At 41.0% G+C, this 21,730-nt stretch overlaps 1 protein-coding gene across 4 annotated transcripts in view; it reads left to right on the top strand.

The window, feature by feature from the left end:
* PRKAG2 (protein kinase AMP-activated non-catalytic subunit gamma 2) overlaps positions 1–21,730 on the top strand; it is a 223,498-nt gene that overhangs the window by 143,087 nt on the left and 58,681 nt on the right. For all 4 annotated transcript variants that reach the window (XM_080386946.1, XM_080386947.1, XM_080386948.1 and 1 more), the window contains one exon: positions 8,038–8,252. In XM_080386946.1, the coding sequence (XP_080243072.1) occupies positions 8,038–8,252 (215 nt within the window). The remainder of the gene's footprint in view (positions 1–8,037; positions 8,253–21,730) is intronic.

Raw genomic sequence — 21,730 nt, 5'->3', positions numbered from 1 at the left:
AGCAGTTATCAGTATGTTGATAAGCGCCAACTGTTGCACGTGGCTTATTTGCATGGATTGGCTTAAACTCAATAGTCATCTGGTTTGGATAAGAAAAAGAAACTCGGGGTCTGCAGAGATGTCATGTGTCTTCCAGCACAGTATGAATGAAGAGGAGTGATTGATTTCCATTTTAGTGACTGGTTCGATTGGTATCATAGCACGGCACAGTTAGCTTTTGTTATAAGCCGGCAGTTACCCCCAGAGGCAGCGGCTGCAGAATGTCATACCCCGTTATCAGCAGCCCTGGTGTGCACACAGCAGGAGCCGTTTGGAAGGTGGCACTCTTACACTCCTCTTGCTCTGCCGCAGTGGCAGGACTGGAAAGTCAGCCAGGTGATTCAGAAAGTGAAAAGCTGGTATTCACAATCTTCTTGACCCCATGCTTTGTGGGTGATGAGGTCATGGGATGCACAAGAAGGTAAAGCATTCTTTGCTCATGTGTGCTTCTCATAGAGATGCATGCCCAAACCCCCTCCTTCTGCTTCTTGTGGTTCTACAGGATGTTTGCCCATCATGCTGTTACCTGCTCAGGATCACCGCAGATACTTCACTCCTGTCATTGGCACATGTGCTGGCAAGGTACACGTTGCCTGTGTTTCCGACAGTGCGTGCTGGCCGCAGCCGTACGGCATCTGGTAAAGTCTTGGTGCTGAGTCTCTCAGTATAATTACCATGCTAGGCTAATTGCTTGAGTCTGGCTGAGGTACTTGTTCAGTAGCTACCTCAGCCATTACCAGGACCTCTTTATTTATCACCTGTCAGGCTGTCCAACACCAGTGAAATGTACATTTGGCTGTCTCAAAAAAACCCCAACCAAAAAGCATCATTTTTTGCCATCAAGCTCCTGGGTGATCTCTGCTTCTCTGCTATGAATTATCTACCCATGGTATTCTCTCCAGTATTTGCAAGACAAAGGAGAAGGGGTGGCAGAAAAGTGGGAGTTAGAAGCCAGGCTGGAACCTTCCTGCCAATGAGAACTAGAAAAATCCCATTGGGAGAGATGTCCTGCACCAGGATTTCTGGTCTCTGCTTGCTGTGTTTGCATCCCATATATATGTCGCTTTAAAAGCAAGACATTCATAATTGTATACGTCTCTGGATCCTATGTACTCCTTCCGGCAGCTTGCCTATAGCCCTAAGAGCTCAAGTTCAGAGCCCATGACAGCCACCTCTCTCCTGACAATTAAGTCCCCTGGTCAGCTCATGTACTGTGATAGAAATTTGTCTGCTGAATAAAGGGAAAATGCAAGTCTGTTGAAAACAGGCAATGCAAAACCAAAAGTGATGAAACTTGTAGCTGTAGAGGATAACTACTAAGAACCAAGTGTGAAAACGCAGGGCCACTGTGGACGTTTCAGTCTCAGAAAGGTGCTAAGCTTGGGAGAGGGTAGAAACCAGCTGCAAGGGTGCTTACGCAGTGGGACCAGGGAGCTCCACAGGGTCGCTCCCCCGTGGCTGGGAGCCTGCCCCTGATCAGCCTGAGAGTGCATGGGCGATGACTGCTTTGATCGTGTAGCCAGAACCTCGCAGGGCACTCTGAAAGGGCCAAACAACACAAACCCAAACCCTCCCAAGGCCGCAAAGCCCCCTTTAGCTGAGATCGCAGGGGTAGCCTGCTTGCTGTTCCCAGATGGTGGGTACTTGAAAAGATGCTCTAAGGAAATATTATTTCAGTTACGTTCGGTAAGCCACGCTGACATAATGTGTCAAGTCTTTCCAGATTTGTCAAGGACATTTCACAGATGTAAGGTAACCACTGCAGGGTTCTGAGCAAGGCTGAAGATCCTCTGTCTAATCAGCAGTGCAGGAGAGATCTGCAGTAAACCCTGTAAAGGATACAGCTCTGGGAAAGCATTTTTCCTCATCAGCCTTTCCTCATAAAGTGACCTTGAGCTCTTCAGAAACCAGCACAATTCTCAGCTTTACTCGTTGAACTCTGCAGGTCCTGATTTCTCAGTTTTACAAGGAAAAGGTGTTACATTGCAGATTCCACATATATGAGTGTTGTTTAGGCATGTAAATAGACCACAGGTGGAGTAGAACAAGCTGAATTCTGGAAACTGATGTGGCTTTGTCTTTGGTTTTACAAAGTGAAACAGCTTCGAAAGCAGAAGTTGGAGCTGTCTCGTTCAGGTATTTCTGTGGCTGAGACCACTAAAGGAGTGGTATCCTTTACAATGTTTGAACTAACATAAAGAAATTACATTTTTACTGCAAAAATATACATTTCCCTGTGAAACTTTTCAGAAACATATGGTATTTTAATTAAATCTAATTAAATTTAATTAAAAAGTGTATTTCCCCCTTCTTTTGATTAATAAAATCTGAAAGACGGTTTTGGAAACAAGTAAGCTTCCGATTGAATTGTGTACCAGCTACGTGAGAAACCATGGAGCTGTTTCAGTACAACTGAAACAATTGTGCTTGCTAATGCAGCTGGGACAGAGGCTGCTCAGCCAGGCCCAGGAAGCTTAGATGAAGGACTGGAAGGCCTGGCCCTTATCTGAGCGATACACCTTTGATCGCAGATACAGGCTATACGATTCGACAGCAGAAGCTCTAGTTCTTTTACAATGGGAGGCATCCTGAATTGATGTGTAAGTGAAAATGCTAGATAGGGCAGGAAATTTTCTGGGAAGTATCTATTAGCTTTTTTGATACAGTAACTCTTACGATTACTTTTCAGGCTTAATTATATTATTATTTTTAACTAACAGGTATTTTACAACATTTAGTGTCCGTATCACAAGTACTATTTGAATGGAAAGAGCCAGTAGCCATTTACCTGCTTATGGGTTCATAGTTTTACTACCATTAAGTGGCATTAAACTTAATTTCACATAATTGTCATCGATTTGCTTATGTGTCAAAATTAACATAGTATTGTGTCTGAAGAGTGAATCAGCTTAATGAACAGCCGGCTCAACTCAGATTCGCTTGTGCTGCTAACTACTTAAAATTCAGCAGCCACAGCCTGCCGCCTTCTCTGTTTCACTGCCAGCTGAAGAATGGAAATGAAAGGACCATGTTGTCCTGGGAAGGAGTCAGACAAAAAGTGTCACATGGAGCCACTGCAAATGGAAAATCCTTTTGGTTTTTTTCTGAGAAGTTTCAGTCTAAATGGTAAATTAATATATCATTGTATATAAACTTGGAAAGCTATTTAACAACGGCTTTACATGTTAGCAATTACCTGCTTGATCAGGTACAGGATGAGAGAATACTGAAGTGTGATTCCTAGGAAGAGGTAAACTGCAAAAGTGTTTTATTTTTCATGGCCAGTAACTCTCACCAGTTTTAGCAACTTCACCTCAAGCCCGCAAATAAAAAAAGTTTTAAAAAAAAAAAAAAAAGTAAAGCTTGAGAGCAGGCTGCTGGCTAGATCCTTTGGCCCTCAACAGGGGAGTGTGACTCCCCTGTCACAAACCACCCAAAGCCACCTTCTGCGTAGGAGCATTCGCGCATCCCTGAACTCCGTCACGGTGTCATTTGTGGGCAGATGGCTCCTAAGGTTCAGGGGGACAGGAGCTGTTTTTCATTCTGGAAAAGGGTTGACATAAAAGGGAGGCTTTGGCAGGAATCACTGGGCTGTGAGCATCCTTCCTCCCAGAAACCGCCAGATGCATCCTGCCAGGTCAGGCGTGAAATGTAGGTGGCAGAACTAATCGTGGGTGTCACCCAGGGAATGTAGGAAATGTAGGAGGGCAGCCACCCTTCTTCCCTTGGGAGTACGCAAATGAGAGCATAGTGCTTCATCCTTTCCTGTTATGGATCAGTAGAGGGCTGGTTTGGATCAGAACGCCCAGGTCAGTGGGTGGAGAACTTAATGCTGTGCAAAATAAGGGGTTTATTTACAAGAAATAATTGCAAATACCTAGAGAAACAAGCGGAGGCAGCAGCATTGGTTTTGCATGTTTGTCACCAACGAGTACCAGCCAGCGTTGCATGTGAGCTTGGGCAGAGCTGCGGGCTCCGCTGTTACAGCAGGGCTTTCCCGGGGCTCCTGTGTCCACCCTGTGATGTGCAGCCCAGGACAGAACGCTGGGCCATCACCATGTGCCACCAGAGCCAGCAGTGCCACGGGGGAAGGCAACTGGAGGTAGCCGCCTTTTGCTCAGAATTAAGACTAGTGCTGTTTAGTTCTGCTGGGATCTCACATACATATTCTGAGTAAAGTTACACTATAATATGAAAGTTGTTTCTTTACATTCATGCAGTTTTGCACCATGTATTCACATAGTCTTATGAATATTCTTAGCTTATGCATCTTCTATTATGCAAATGCTAGGGCTTATGATTCATCAATATGGAGACCACAAAGCTATACTCTCTTTTCATTCATTTTGTCCCCAGAAAGGAAATGTCAGGATGATTCATAAAAAGCAAAACTCCTGGACTGTTTTAAAATTGGATAGAGGCAGCATTCAATAGAAAATATAGGACAAAACCTTGCATTAGCCAGTGACACAGTAAATGATCTGCTAGACTTTTTTCTCTCTTACATTTTTATCTAAAATTCTCGTTTTATGTTATGGAAAAAGGAAGAACTATTCAGTTTCTTAACATGAATATACGACACTTCATTATGCATTTCATTGTCTGATGAAAGAAACATTAGCATGAGATAATTACTTGCCGTATCAGTTCATGTCCTTACTAGAACCAGTAGTTTGCAGTCAATCTCAAAGATTGTTTCTTCTCCAAAATCCTATGTATATACTGAATTTTTTCAGCTTCATTATAGAAGATTCTAGAATTGTTGGAAAGTTTGCTTAATTATTTTATGCCTACCTTCTCCAAAATGAACTGTTTTCAGCCATGGGACACAGCTGTGTCTTGTCTCTCCAATGGACTTCTTTTGTAGTAGAACAGGGCAGCATATACATATAACTATGTTTTTATACCAGTGGTGCCTGTTTAGACGGCAGTCCAATAGGATTAAAGTTATTATAAAGTTCTGTTACTCCTGAACTGATTTTGGTCTGGGGATATATTGCAGATTTTCATTCTTTTATGTGGCAGGCTTTTATAAAATCCTTTGTAGGGTTTAGGATGTTGAGCTCTATCGCAGCAGCCAAAAGTCTTTTGTTTTAATATTCATGAAAATATTTAACATTTCCTATGGGATTATTCCTTCAGTCTCAGTATTGTACAGATGTAAATAACATAGATACCACAATAATGGTATGAAGTAGGCTTTTAAATACGGAGGATTGAAAAGATTAATTACATAATTTAATCAAATACCCTGAAAAATAATTATAATTTCCCCTCCACCTCTGTGCGGCAACTGAGTCACAGAAAAATTGAATCTCAGACGTATTAGGGTGTGCCTCAGGGTAAGTACTTTATGTTTTAAGTGCCTAGTTGAAACAAACAGTTCTAAGAGTCAGAGTGCTCCCAGTAAAGTTGCTAGAGTCACAGATGCTCTTAATCCATAAAAAAAGCACACTGAGTGTGCGAGACTGGCATCCAAAAGCAGATTCACCACCAGTGAATGTTCTTATAAAATGGAAACCATGCTGTCTGTCCTGGCTGTGCTGGTACACATCTATACTGAGGTGGCAATAGTTTTCATAGGATGTAAGAGATGTTACTTCCTTGGTCTCCTTTGATCCACACCTTCCTGTGTCCTGTAGATGTCCTCTGCACTTGGCAGGCCAGCCTTGCTAGGACAGTGAATATGTGGTTTCCTTAGGTCTCGTAATCGTTCTTTTGGCAGAGCTTGCTGATACTGGAAATGGTTTTGCAGACTTGCTGAATACATTAGTGCACACTGAACGCATCCCAGCAGCAAGACTTTAAGATCTAATGGCATTTCTCTCCCTTTTAGTGGTTTTACATTTGCATCAATTACAGCTACCATCTACCTCAAACCCCAGCCTGAGTGCTCAGGAAACATTTGTACATCCATAAAAACACAGAAGACGAGCATCTTCCCCACAACTGTTTATCTCAATTTCTCTGTAAGCAAAAATTGAACAGGCAAGTTAGGTGTCCTTTTAATCCTTTAGGATGTGTAACACTCTCCAGTCCCACCTCGATCAGGAGAAGTTGAGGACATTCACAATACCAGGGTTGTTGTTCTTGCCTCGCCCCGTAGCATGTCGCATTAAACAACATTTATATCTGCCTACAACACCCAGTCTGCACTGGACCTGTGGCTATTGCTGCTTGACTGGCAGAGCTGCAGGTCTCCTTATGAGATGAAATGGAAGTTACGGAAGGCAGCTGCAATTTCGGAAAAGGACTGAAGAGAGGGACTGAGTAGGGGGTCCTTTTTGATTCCTTTGATTGATTTTTCAACCCTTTGATTCCAGGATTTTCTCTGACAGAAATAAATACACCACTAAAGCCACTACAAATAAAACACATTAGAGGCTAATTATTTTGCAGGTTTCTTGGTGAGTGATTCTGTTCTTTTAAAGTTAAATCTATTCATATGTAAAAGCCATAAAGAAAGTAATTTTCAATTAAGAATGATAGCTAAAGAACAGTTACCTAAATTCCTTGTGAATTCCTTTAATCATAAGATATCACAACTCTTCCCTGGGTATTTCAGGAGTAATAGTTTTTTCAAGTAATAGATCCGTCCCTGAGTTGTTGGATTTCTAGCCGCCTGAGTCTAGCATCTTAGTGACTAGTGAGCTTTATTCTTAGTTTCCATCAATACAAAGTTTTCTTTGAAAATGCTGCCTGTGAGGTAAAACGTGACACTGAGAGGTAATGAGTATAAAGCGAGTTGTACTAACGCACTTTGTCCTGGGTTGAAAGGAAGGACCAGTGGAGGCTGCGGGCACCACCAATGCCAAGCTTTTGAAAGGGAAAAAAAAACTTTGGTGCAAAAAACTCTGTGGAGCCTTGAAAGATGAGAAGAAAGATGAGAAACTGAGAAAATGAGCTAGACTTAACATAAAGATGTATTACCATGTTTTCAAACACTTGTTTGAATGGCTTGGAGTTTTATGCTTATTAAACACTATCTTATCTGCTCCCTTTCATTGGACTTTAGTCCCATCTGGACTAACTGATCATCTGCACAAATCTCTGGAAGTACAAGAAGTGAACCAAATTCAGAGATCATATAGCCCACTTAACTTAAAAATATGTTGCTCTGTTCAGCCTCATAGTTTTTTATCCATTTAAGTCTGTCCTGATTTATGCTGGCATAAGCGAGTCATCCTTTGTTTGCTGACGTACATATAGATATAACAAGAAACACAGATGTTGTAACTTGAATTTTATAATTGATTGTGGCTGTCTGCTGGTTCTTAAACGGATAACAAATATAGCTTAAACGATCTGTTTGATCACAATTCACAACTGCCCTAAGAATGTAACCAAAAATACAGCTGGGGTTGATGCACGTGTCAAATAACAACAGGATGCTCACAAGAGAAATGATCTGCTGCTGATACTGATTTTCAGCAAAATATGAGTAATCTTTCTCCTCAAAGGCCACTGAAAATAATTCTAATTTGTATAAAGGCATTGCCAAGAGCCTTATAGAAAGCAAACCGAGGCTCATGGGAAATATGCCCTGTTCCTTTTTGCCTCTGCTCCTAATTTTATTCTAGCTGCTGGCTGTTAAATAATGAAGAAGAAGAAAAAGCAACTATTAAAACTCGAGCTGTTTGCCATGAGCTGGAGGTAATCCTGAGACTCACAGGATTAAAATTGTAACAATAAAGTAATGCCAGTGTCGAGGATCGTTTTAGAAATCAGCAATCAGGCAGGAGGTTAATACAACACGAACCTCCAGCGCTCTCGCCTTGCCACTGTGCCTCCCTGTGAATGGATCAGACAGTTGGCCCAGTTGAATGATTACAAGAGTTTTACCGGCAAGGCGGAGCAATTCCCTTTCATAAACGAGGAGGTGAGGTACCTGCTCTTAGTCTGGCGAAAGGTGATGAAAAAATACATGTTCACTGTAAAGCTGAGATTTCTGTCTGCTTTTCTTCTGAACTGATCTCTGGTAATTATTCTTGTTTACAGCCTCTGGCCTCTCCTCTTCTCCATCCACCCCAACACAAGTGACCAAGCAGCCCACGTTTCCTCTTGAATCCTATAAGCATGAGCCCGAGAGACTAGAAACACGGATTCATTGTTCTTCACCTCCGGACACAGGGCAGAGATTTTCTTTGCCTCCATCTCAAAGTGCAGCCAAGCCTCCTATCATGACACCAGCTCCCTGTGCTACCTCAAAACCAGTAAGTAAAGCATGTGTCCAGTTTTCCACTGGCAAATGTACAGGGTTGTGTGTTAACCATTTCTAGTATTGCAACCAATGGGCTAGAACCATACTGTCCATAATGTGGACACAGTGTGAGACAATGTCGTTGGCTCTTTACTTCAGCCTTGTCTCAGCTTGCCCAGTATTCAGCTGATAAGGCACTAGGAACCCCAAGATGGCAGCTCCTCTTCTGGTTTACCCAAATAGCAACTCATTTTTGCATGCTTCTCAAGTGAGTTTTGATACGGCTACAGATCCCAACATACACTGCTGAGATGCCGCTTTAGAGAAGGATAACATTTTATGTAGGATTGTCTTTTCTCTCCCTTAGGGAGAGCTGATGAGAGAGCTAGCAGACAAGGAGAGCATATCGAAAAGAAATTCAGAGCGTGAGCTGCAGGAGTCCTGAGTGCCTGCTGCCTCTGGAGTCTGAGATGACTGGGACAGCTGGTGACTAACGGCACTAGTTGCTATCACACCTCCTGCCCCAGCTCTGAGCGTAGAGGGAGAAGGGCAGCACTACCGGGGTATTCATCAAGCCCTCCACATAGTAGAGTTGTCTTTGTAAGAGTGGTTTCTTCAGCTCCTGGGAATGCATGACCTCAGCAGTTCCTGGCAACATGTGAATTCCAGCCTCTGATACTCTCCACCACAACATCCGCACTGCATGACGTTGTGCCTCCTCCCCTCTCCTTTGGCCAGCCTGAGCCTCAGAGGCATCACTCCTTTTCTTTTCTCCTCTGCCTTTTTTGCCCCTTCTTTTTTTTTTGTGTTATTTTTCTTGCATTAACTGTATTTTTCCATTCACCGTTCCCCTCCCTCATGGAACTAGCAGACTGTGATCTGTCACCAGTTAACTATCCTGCATCTCTTTCCCAGCTTTTCTTTTTTTTTTTCCCCTCAGAATATGAAATCTTTGACATTTACTATATCTAGAAATGTACAACTGCAAATGGCATAAAGGTCCATGAAGTCTGTTTCCCTGTGGAATGACTACAAGTTCTGTTTCATTCCAGTTCTTAGTTATTTTTTAAAGCAGGAAGCTTCCTTCCACTCGCCCATGGGAAAGCTGCTTGGGATCTGAGTGCGCTAACACAGCATCCCAAAACCTTTCTGCCCTTGTGTCAGGTACCTCCACAGTAGCAGCAGCCATTGTTATGCTGGAAGTGTTTAGATACTGGATCAACATTCACTTACTACTTCCAAGTCCTTCACACATCCAGTTAAACACGTGCCCTGTTTTGGGGACCCTTTCTGTAATGGTTGGGGAGTCTCTGATTTTCATTAATCCTTTTTTTTTTTTTTCTGTGGAGAGGCTATGATCATTTGCCTTTATGATTAATAGCCATTTTCATTCATTGTTTGTTACATCCTTTTGTACCTGTAACCAACCTTTGTTTTTCTAGATTAAGCAAGTCAAACTCTCCCTAGACTTTCTGTTCTGCTGCTATGCAGAAGTAAATAATTAAAGTATCAAATAAAATGAAATAAATAACACGAATTTATAGTTGGGGCAGTCCAGCAGTAACTTTTCTTCAACCAACTCTCTGCTTTTTCATCTAAATAGTAGTCTTGGGATACATAAATTATGACACTCAAAGGCTTGTAGGACACAAAAGTATTTTTGGTAGGTTTCAGTCAATCAGCCATATTATTTTCAAATGAATAAGTTTTTCTGTGTTATGCAGCTACAGAGTGGTCTATTGTACCTGTTAGAATAGACATAGGGAACAACATAATCTTAGCACATTCCACTGACCAAAAGACTGAAAAGTTTGTGTTGTTCTTAATTATTTGCTGATTCAGACAATATGAAGTTAAGCAGAATATGCCAGAATAAAGGAACAGAATTCTCAGCAAGTACTTATCAACTGTTGTGGTTGTGTATATGTACAAGAGAGAGTCTGGATGGAAACTCAGTATGTTGGACTCAATTATCTCCTGTTCAGAAGATACAGAAATACATAGGATGTATAGCACCTGGTTATCTTGGTTTTGTACCTTCTGTACTCATTTTTATCTGAGAACAGTGAGTGTGCACGGCTGCCAGTGAATCATTAGATTTTTTGGTTTACTTGGGAACAAACGTCAGCAGCTACAGATCTGTGAGGAACAAAGCCCTGGATGTTTAATTTTTGACATAGATGAGAGAGAGATTTGCTGAGCTCTTCCAGTAGGAGAAACTGTTAGAGGAAGGAAAGGCTGAGTTTCTGCAGAAAGGCGTGAATCTGAAGCTGATGGGTGTTCACTCAGGACTGTAGTGTCCTTCAGTCCCTGTACATGATTTACCTAGCATTCCTTTACAAATATGATGGCAGTAGACCAACATTCTTGATTTGAGTACTGTATTTCAAACATTTCATTTATCCAGAGCTGTGTGTTAATAATTACATGTTTTCACAATGCACATACCCTAAACAAATCTGTAAAAGGCAAACTCAATTTCTTGTTTACTTAGATCACCATTTCTTGGCATAACAATTCCAATGATCTTAAAACCACACTATAAATTATATGATATATGGTTTCATAGTGGCCATGCTGTTAAATGATCAGTTTAGTGACAGGGAAGTTTCTGTGTTCACATCTGAAACAAGAAGCTGACTCTTATCTACAGGGCCCTGTCAACTTAAATCTTATTTACTTATTACATTGCTTAACTAACGATGATAATGTCTGAGATCCCAGAACTATTACAAATTTTTTATGATTGCTGTATATATTGCAGTAGCAAAGAGGACCCAGACCCAGAATTATTATTAAAAAAAACCCTACAAAACAGCAGATAGCTATAGAAAGGTGCCATATCAGGACCTGGAACTAATCTTAGCCCATTTTTGTAATGAACTGCATTTGAAGCCAGTTGTGTACTTGGTTTTTGTATGTCTGAGACTGTGGTGCAGAATGGTTAAATCTGTTCAGTAAAAGGGAAGGCATGGAGGAGAGAATAAGAATCTTTATTTCCCTAAATCTTTCATGTTTTAGTAGCACTTAGTGTCTATTCTGATGTGATATTTAAGCTATGAATTTTGGTGAGGGGAATAAAAAGTGGGAGACAACTCCTGACAGAGGGAGATCCTCCCTCAGTGAGTATCATCTCAACGCGGTATACAAAGCTAAGCAATTAACCGCATGCTAAATGGATGTCTCTGATAATCACTACGGTCTGCATTTATCCCACCTAACTTTAGAAACCTATCTGAGCCGCTTAAGTTGGGAGTATAGTAGCTCCAGTTGCCTCTGTGGGATACTGAGAGGCAATTACAGGGAATGAATCAGCTCTTCAGTGGGCTGGACAGCCTTTGGCGCTGGTTATAAAGGGAGTGACTCCAGGTGCTGCATTTCTGACTGAGGCACTTCTGTTAGATGTCCCAAGCGAGATGTGATGAGCCTGTGACACACCGTGGCAGCAGCTCTTACAGGCTTTCTTCTGGGTGTGGAGGTGTTCCAAGTGGTGGATTTAGAAGGTTATAATGAGAAATTCAGCTGATAAGAGATCAAAGCTATACCAAAAGATTACTTTGTGCTGCATTAAATGGGGAAGGAGCAATTTGATTTTTCATAGTACAGTTCATGACTCTGTACTTCGGCCTTGTGTTGTTTGGACTGTGTAACCTTCAGGCAGTAAGTGGTAAATGATAACTCTTCTCTAATGTGACATTACTAGCCATGAAAGGAATGTAGAGAGGTTGCAAATTCAATAACGAACATGTTTGCCCTGTTTCCGCTTTGCCCGTATTTTAAAGTGGAATGTAGTACGCTGAGCTTGATGTGGTTGTATCCTTTCCATTTCATCCTTTCTTCTTCTTCCACTGATGCATAAGATACTGTGAAAACAGCAGTGCTCCCTGTCTCCTGCAAACACAGTCATTTTTTGTGGTACATCATTTGCTGGCCTTTATGGGTTTCCCTTTTCCCAGCATGAGAGGAGTCCAGGCCAGAGAAAGAAGATGCTAGCTCCAGACTGAGGAGTTGCCTTCGAGTTCTGTTCTGGTGAAAAACAGGGTTGGGGCTTCCTCTGCTCAGAAGTGACAATGGCAAACCATGGTTTCAAATGGCCCTTTCCCTGTGATTGTGTAGTTATCCACTGCTCTCCAAATAACTTCTGAGCCAAGAAATTTCCCAGAATGTTCTTAAAAAGAGGGATCTCAGCCAGAAGGTAGTCTGAGACTTACTCCTTTGTGTGAGCCAGTCCTGTTAAAACTGCAGATATAGCACACAGGAGGGACTGAGAGAGTCTGGTTTGGATTCATTTTACACAGACTTTGCTGCTGCAGCATCTGGAAGAGGAGAGACGTTAACGTACAGCTGGGACTCGCTTCCAGTCCTAGATACGGAGAGAGAAACAAGACTGTTTCTGCAGCTACCTGCTTGTTAAATGGTAGCACTTCCCTGCAAGGCCATTTGTGCTGTTTCTTAGCCAAAACGTAGTACACTCAAACCCAGGGCTGTTAACTTGTTCAGCATGAAAGGCTGTTACATCACACCCTGCTGCTGGCAAGGAGCCTGGAAGCCAGGGTATGTGCAGCAGGGCCTTCAGTTTGGCTGTCTCCAAAAAGCCATGCCACCCATCAGAGCTCCATCATCTAGCTGGCTGATTAAAGAGGTTTCAATCGGATGAAGAGAACAGAAAAGCATTCTTTGATTCTGATGTTGTCTTAAAAAAGAAAAAAAGGCACAGGCTGGGGAAAAAAAAGGAATTCAGTCTGCAAATGTACAAGAACTCCCTATTTCAGCATTCATGTGGTTTAAGGCAATATATTAAGAGTGCCAAGACATTACTGTGATTCAGCTTTGATTTACACCACAGTAAACTGATCACAGAAATTAAAGCCAGAAGGGCTGTCATTTACCAGTGAAGAAAGCTCTTGCAGTGGTGTTGTGTCCAGACTAATTTTAAGTGCTTTAATACCAGCACTCCTTTGGGGAGATGATAGTGTTCTCTAATAGATCCTATGGGCTGTAACAAGCTATCATTGTTCAAACATTTCTCTTTACTGGAACTGTTGCTGTCCACCTGAAAGTATGTTTAATTTAAAAATGTTATATACTTGTCCAACAGTTGGCATGTAACTAACTAGTTGCAATCCTAATGAAGGAATAACTTTTTTTATGAACTATGTAACGATTGCACACAATATTAATGGGAAAATCTTTTGAGCCCACCTGATTTGATTTCAGTGTCCTTTGACAGAGCATCACAGTAGCTCCACTGAATTGAATGTAGGTTCACAGAAGAATTATTTAATATGGTTGGCAAGTCTATAGTAAGATTCAGTAGGACATGAAGAACAAATGAACCAGTAAAATGACTTGCAACTGAACATTCAATAGAAAATAGAAAGCTTCAGCTATACCACACGACTTCTTTTTAATTACAGCTCCCATTTAATTAATATTCTGTTTTCCCAGTTCACCTTCTCCCTATTAGTCTTATCTTTTACATCACATTTGGTATTGCCTTCCCCTTTTACTATTTAGCATATGCAACAAACATCTTGCTATCCATTTTCTACTGGTCATTTTTCTGTTTTTTTTAAAGCTACTTACTTCGTTTAGAAGAAAAAATGTCCAGCCACAACCTCCTGAAACACTGGTTTCCTAATGTATTTGTATTCTGGTTGCGGTGTTCAAATTCACAGCAATCAATCTTAGGATGCAGAGAAATTGTACTGCACAAAGATTATTTTTTCTGCCCTAAGGAAATGCGTGTCTGTGTCAGTTTGTGGCTTTTTCTGCAGCCACAGAGATAATTTAATCAACTATCTGTGGATTTACTCAGTGGAGGATTTATTTTAATGGCATGGAATCCTACAATTCCCATTCCTCCTTGTCCTGGATCAAAAGGAGAAGGCTGGGTGGAAAGGATGAAAAGCCAGAATGCTGAGTCCACTCAATTCCCAGCTGCTTTGACAGCTCTCATAAGGCTGTAAGTAGCTAAGGCAATTAAAACTAGAGCATCTATGAGTCTTTTTTAAGATACACATTAGTACCAAAATCATGACCCCAGCATCCTGAAGACAAAGTTAGTGGCTTAAAGCTAAGTTACTTTTATCACCCTAAGTCCTGCACTATGCATGGTATAAAAAGGCTAAACCTAAGGAACTGGCCTCATGTGTCTATATAAATAGATCTCTTTTGAGTAACATGATTTAAGAGGGTGCTTTAAGACTGACAGCCTGGTTTTACCCATTGAACTGATTTCTCATGGCACAATTTATGTCTGATTTTCAGACTTGTTAATTTAACAAGCACACTGTTATTTTGCTAGAAAATGGGAACTTTTCGTAACAGTAAGCTCTGTCAGCAATTAGAAGCTGGATACATACTCTCTGATTTAATGTAAAGTTGCAGGTTAATATAGGGTCACTGACAGTTTCTTACTAGCTATATCTGGGCAATTTTGGAACACAAAACGTTGTGTCCATCTAGGCTGTTCATTCACAAAGCAGTAGGGATTATAGACCAAAGTCCTTCCATGAGAATGGAGGAGAGTCGCAGAGTTTTGAACCTTTCTGTTGCACTATGCCGGCTCATGTGTTGGACTACAGGGAAAATACAGCTAAGAATAAGCAAAAAGCGCCTATGGAAGGGAATGCTATGAATTCCTTGCCATCTACATCTCCCTTAGCCTGGTTTTGTCTATATTTTATTTTTAGATACACAGTCTTTAATGGCCAACAGAGCTTTAAAGTATGTAAAAAGCTGGTTGTTACCAAAAGGATATGGACAACATAAAGCAGTGATACTCCTTTCTCACTTCCTCACAACATTCTCCAGTCCCTTCGTCTGACTGGATGAACTGTTGAAGCTGGGAAAAATAAAGGGGATGTCACAAACAACATTCATTTCTGTATGGCTTCTTCCCCCCAGCTTTCGTATTTTATAGTGTCACTACCTGCTTGTGCGTGAAGAAAGCTATACAGCTCTTAAAAATACAGCTTGCATCTGTGTTTTCTTCTTTTAAGATTACAATCAAGCAAGTTGGGCCATTTGAAAGTCAGCTGCATGGGCTGCTGACTCAGAAGAGGACTAGATACCATCTTGGCAGCAGCTTGGAAAAATGTTTCCATTGTGCTGGTGAAATGAATGCAAAATATTTATTCTTTGAGCTTGTTCACAACAGCGCTCTCAGCTGGAACTGAGGGTGGGGCCATGTGGAAGACATTTGTAGGAGGACAGTAATGATTTGTACCGTGCCCAAGGTATGCATAATCTTATTTTATGATTAACAAAGGGCAAGGCTTCTACCATATGGGGCTTATAAACTGAAGTGTAAACCGGTCAAGTAATCAACAGAGACTAAAAGAGAAAAGGTAGAATATCAGCAAAAGAAGGGGAGGGGGCAAAATTCGAGAAGGGAGGTTCTAATTTAGTCTTTCTTCATGTGTAAGGTTACAGTAAATTGCCAGTGATAAGGTTAATACCTTAGACTTCCAAAATTTTTATCTATCATACTTTTTCACTTAGAATTGCACGAGCCAGGGCATCCACAGTATGTAGACAGTCTTCTTCCTCATACCTCGGAACAAAAAGTTACTAACTGCTATTTTGTGGTACATGAGCACATATGATTCAAGTAGAAAAAATAAACGTGATTCTTGCCCTGAGGACCGTATTGTCCAAGAGCCTGATCTAGCAAAACAGGGCAGGCAGATTCTAAAACGGTAAGAGAGCATTGGCTTAAACAGGATTGTTCCTAAGCACTACTTCTGGCATACGCTTGCAGAACAGATTTGAAGTTTAGCCATAACATAGCTAGCAATGACAGAAGGCACTGGAGAAGGGTAACCTGAAGGTTACAGCACTGTGTTTGGTTGGGGTTGCTATGTATTTATGTTGCTGAATCTCAGGTGCTGTTTTGTTTCGGTGAATGTCAATGTGATGATGGCCTCGATCCAGGAAAGCACTTAATGTGTGGTTAATTTTAAGCATTTTGGTAGCCCCGTTGGACTCAACAGTACTAGAGCACTTAAAGCGATGTGCATGCTAAGCCACTGCTGGATTGGGGTCTTTGTACAATGTTATTCTATTAAAACACAAATGACTAGCACAAGTGCTGAAGATGAGAAAGGAAGCTGATGGACAGACAGAGGATGGAAAAAAATAAGAGTTGGGGAAAACATTAAAGGTTCAGAAAAGACTAAGCAAGGGAAAGAGCTTGGGCAGCAGAAGAGAAAAGAGTTCCTGGTGACAATGGAAAATAGCTAATCACTGAGTGGCAGGGAGAGCAGCAGCTGCAAGATCCCTATCTGCCTGCTGTTGTGTGTTTGGCCTTTCAGGCTTTGGCTGTTGGGATTGTATTTACTTGGAAACATTTGTGGTGTGTACTAGGTCAGGATCCAGCTCCTTACAGAAATGCAAACAGCTATTGACGAACACATGACTTCTGGAAGAAGACAACAAATTCCTCTCCTACCCCTTTCCCTTAAGCACGCTGATAATGACCGTGCACGAGTACATCCCAACAGACCTGTTGCACGCAGGGGCAGGATGCTGTCAAAGCTGATTTCTTAGGAAGCACTGCAAGGAAGAGTTTCCATGGAAAGTGCACAACTTTCTTGGAATATGTCTTCAGAAAAAGGCAACAAGATGCCACCGAGCATGGTTATGGTACAAAAGGACACAACACAAACTGGTCACCAAGTAGTTTCTTCCATCATCCAAGATCTTACGGGTACAGAGGTTACATTTTTAAGAAAAGGATGCCTTCCTTAGCCTTCCTTTTTTTTCTCATGGTCCCAAGCATTTGGATGTTGCTGTTTTAGAGAAGAAATCTTGGAATTCAACAGTGTTTCTGTTGCAGAGTCAGTAAGGAAAACAAGAGTTTTAAAAGAATGAAAATATAGTGCCAGTAGCTGGGGATGCTTTGGAGATCAGAGTGAGCTGACTACTTGACTAAACTATCTGCCCTGTCAGAGATCACTTGTGCAGCTCTAAGTCACTTGGTCTCCCAGTGCCTCAGTTTCCCATCTGTAAAAACACAACTGGGTTACACTCCTTCAAGTCAAAGAGATGTTATGATGATAAATACATTAAAAAGTTCTACAGAAGTCAGATATTTTTGAACAAGAGCTGCAAGTGACTTAAGATAAGTTAACCATAGATAGCATGTGTTGTACTTTTTGTAGCAACAGGGTTTTACACTTACAGACTGTAACTGTGTGTAGGAAACCATCATGTTTTCAGAGGATATCAAGATTTACAGAAAAGACCACTGTAAAGTAGGCTGCTCTTCCAAGCCCTAGGGAGGCATGTTAAGAAACAATTTCAGCTCTTTGTGGACATTCAACTACAGACTAAATTTGCATCTAAGCTTACGTGTTTGTGCACCCAGTGTTTGCCATATCCACACTATAAGCATCCACTGCCCGTGAATACACTTTTGTATCCGCATCTCCACAAGGTCAGCAGTAGCAAGAGCAAGGTGGCGGGCTTCCTGGAGGTGTATCCCTGGTCCTTAGCGTGGAACTAATTTCAGGGATTTTTTTAATTCTAGTTCCTGGTATACAGGGAAAAACCTTCCCAGTATTTCTATGTCTCTTTACGGTATTGTTTGTAGTCATAAAACATTTAGCTCAGATACTTGATATGCTTCTTGCTTAGCACAGCCCTTGCTTTGGTCCTTCCCAGACAGTGTCAAACACAGAACCAGTACAGAGGATGACCTGGTTTCACCTGCAGCATACCTGAAATGATGGAAGGATATAGTTAAGAGGCTTTCAAAAGGGAAAGCATGCATGACAGAAGGAAGATATCCATGGCATGTTGCTGTCATTGCAGATTTCTTTTGTGCATAACAATAAAAAAGAAGCAGTGCACAAAAATTAGGCCTGAAGTGATCAGTAGTAGATCTGGAAGTAATTCAGGACGAGGGTTAGCTTCCTCAAGCTATGCAGATTCAGTGCTATCTGAAAACCAGCTTTTTGTCAAAAATTAATTTATTCAGAGATTACAGGTCAACCATAGGCTCTGTGTTGAAGGAAGTTTATTAATGTATTGGTTTGTCTACGCATAATAGTAGCAGCTCTGAAATAACAGACTCCACAAGCTTTAGTGGAGCCACTGATGGTGCTCATGCCTAGAGTTGTCAGCTGTGGGGTGGACTTGAAATCTAATGCAAACACACAAGCCCCGAGTGCTATGAGGAAGTCCTTCTTAGATGTTTAAAGTCCTCCTAGAACTGCACTGAAAAACACTTCATTGTCTTTGCCTGCCTCTTTGAGATAGCTTTAAAACACTCCTTCAGGAGTCCTGTTGAGATCCTCAGTCACGATAAACTCTGCAGAAAGTGGCCACCTATGACACAGCTCATTTATTCCATGTTTAGCCTGCAGTTACCTGCTTCTTAGCACAGCTTGTGCCACTGAGCAAATTATTTGTTCAGTCCAGGTCTGTGTACATTTCTTGAAGAAATTTTGTTGAGATTGTGGGTGATTAAGCTCTGAGCTGAAGATTGTCTCTATTTTTTGGTAAATCACCCCTGTAATGCTGACCTGCATCATCCTGCTAACATCTAGGCTCAATAGATATGCTTCCAGCCTTTCAAAATTACCGATGATCATGAAAATTAGGGTTTAGTTATAGGCTAGTAATAGGTTACTAGAATTTTGTGTAGTTTACTCACACTTGAAATGTGATACCAATTGACTTCAGGCTTTGTTAGTGAAAAGGTATTTCATTTTAAGTTTAAAATATGTCATAATTGAAAGCTGGTGTAGTAAGTGTTTGCACAGTGAAGTCACTATCCGTGACCAAGGCTTCGAAATATAACATTAAGATGAAGAAAGTGAAATGGTGTATAGTAAATGTGTTTGTTTAAATCAGATTTGGCTCTGAGTATTTTTTTTTGATTTGTTATTCTCAGTGGCCTCTGTTCTGCAGATTACTCATCGGTACTCTGGCCTCAATCCAACTAAAGTACTTAAGTAAGTGCATAACTTTAACACAAATAATCCTGTATTCAATGCCAGTGAATTAAGACCCACGTAAATGTGGGCTTACGCTTGCTCTTCTTTTCCATTCACTTCAAATTAGCGGATGCTTACCTGTTTTTTTACCATTAATATTATCGTAATCTGTTCTTTGTTTGTTTGTTTGTTTTAATGTACATTTGTCACAACAAAGTATCTCCTGTAATCCTGCTTATTACCTGATTACTGCGGCTCTCTCCAGCAATAATTTCCCCTTGCCCTTAACCGTGCCCCTCAGCGTGGTAAGAGGTAGGTCCTATTTCAAAGACACTAAGGAGCACTCAAGCATATGTGTGAAAACAGCTGAAGTACATCTTTTCAAGCATATATGATAAAAAACATTTAAGACAAGAACACTTAAAAACTCTGGAATAGATTAAAACCAAGTGGCATCCCCGTGTTTGCAGAATCAGGTAGTGTGCTTGTAACATCAGTGTTCTTAATAAACTCAGGTTAGTTCGTCACAGGTACTTAACTTTTTTGAACTTTGTGTTCAAAAGGATAGAATTTAAATTGTTGGGCTGTTTGATTAATAATATATGCTGATACTACTGATGCAGACCCCACCTATATTCTGCATGAGTAATCTGAGGAATGAATATGCGCCACAAAGGCTAATTAATGACGAGACTCAGAGCTCTGCCTTATCTGAGTTGCACAGTGATACAGGATCTATCTACACAACTAGAGATTAGAGGTTTTATAAACAAATCCTGCCTCTTCTCCACTCTGCCTTGACTTCCCTGTAAGAATTTAGCTGGGGATCTAGACTATTCCTTGGTCTTTTACTTCCCTTGAAGTTTATTTTTTAGAAGTGCTTTACTCTTCTGTCATTGGTACCTTTTTTTTTTTTTTCCTCAAGGCGAGGTGCTGCAGGACACTGTGCATAAGATAGGTTCTTTGTTTCTGGTGTTAGGTCAAAGGAAGTTTTATAAATCCATCCTGTCTCTCAATTAAGTCAGTGACAGAACTCACCGGGATTAAACTGCAAGTTCATTTCCATACAGAAATATTTAGGAAAGGCTCTCTGCTAAAAATGTGAAGTCAGTCTGCACATTCAGTTCACATGTCTTCAGGGTAAACAGATTTCAACACTCAGAACCATAATTGCAGTGAAGATTTAGTAGAAATGCAAGTTGTCTGTTTCATCATCTTTCCTAGTGCTGAATGAACTCCTCTATTCCTTTTATGTTGGGTTTTTTTTTTAAGGATTTGGCTAAATTTCATTATTGTTCCATTTATGTTACCCATTTAACCTACTAAAGATCCCCGACTGTGACTGCTTATCACTAATTAACTCTGTAAAGTAATTAATATTATAGCTACTGTTCTGTGGGGAGGATACCTGCAGTGGGAGGCTAGTTACTAGTTTAAAAATGCAATATATAATTGTTCTGTATTCCATGTCAAAAGACTCCTGCTTAGGACCGCTGGGTGAGTCATACTCTGATGATGTTGGGATGAAGAAAAAAAATCCTTTCAAGGTAGAGTTCTTATCTGATGGCAAACTCTGTTCAAGTTGTTTTAAAATTAAATCATTAGAGCCATCTTCAACCTCACCATACAGTATTAGAAACAGATATATAGATATATATATACACTTGCTCCATCACTTTCATACCTGCTGCCGGATAGTTGTGTCTCTAGTTCTTTGAGGGCCTTGCAGATTAGGGACAGAGCACTGAACTGACACCAGTAAGGATCCAGTGGGGAACATACAGTGCCAATACGGGGTGCATTTTCAGTGCCAGGTTTTGTTACGGGATTTGGTTACTGTGTTCGAAACAAATTGTAATCTCTGAGTTGTCACCACCTTCGTTTATACATGCTACGCACTGATATGATTATAGCATTTAATATTTCAAAAGCCTTTTTAAGACTAGAGCAGATTTTCTTGCATCCTTTCCAGGTACAGGAAGAAAAAAGCTTGAATCCAGTATTTTTGTGTGAGGCATCCCCTTCCTTACTAGTTTGTTTGGTGCTGGAACAGAGGGTCCTTAGAATAAATGGTAGCAACTACAATTCCTGCACAGCTGCTGTGTTCACTCCAAGCTTTTCGAGGTAAGGAGGACTTTGTAGCAGAACCAGGCCCAGCGCTCTCCACTGGGACTGACCGTGTTCTCTAGCCACCTGCGACCCCACAGTCAGCCTTTTTGCTGTGCGGTTAGTGTTTTTAAATACAGGAGGGATCCACGATGGAATCCTAAGCCTCGCTGATTCTAGCTGTCGTAAGCCACTGGTATCCGTTATCACACTCTAGCAGAAAACAAGTAGGAGTTTCATTTACAGTTTAACCAACAGATGAAAGCTTTTTTTCCTGTTAACTTCTTTTTCCACTTCATGAACCAGACTAAATTAAACCAAAAATAAGCAGCAAGTGTTTTAAATTAATTTTGCACAGATTGCAACAGAATAAGCATATCTATGACATACATTTGGAAAAATTCTAAGTTGTCCATTGACAGCTCATCAGGGGAAGAGC

This window comes from Falco punctatus, assembly GCF_963210335.1.
Source record: "Falco punctatus genome assembly, chromosome: 4".
NCBI classification, from domain to species: Eukaryota; Metazoa; Chordata; class Aves; order Falconiformes; family Falconidae; genus Falco; species Falco punctatus.
This window is presented reverse-complemented; position numbering and strand designations above follow the sequence as displayed.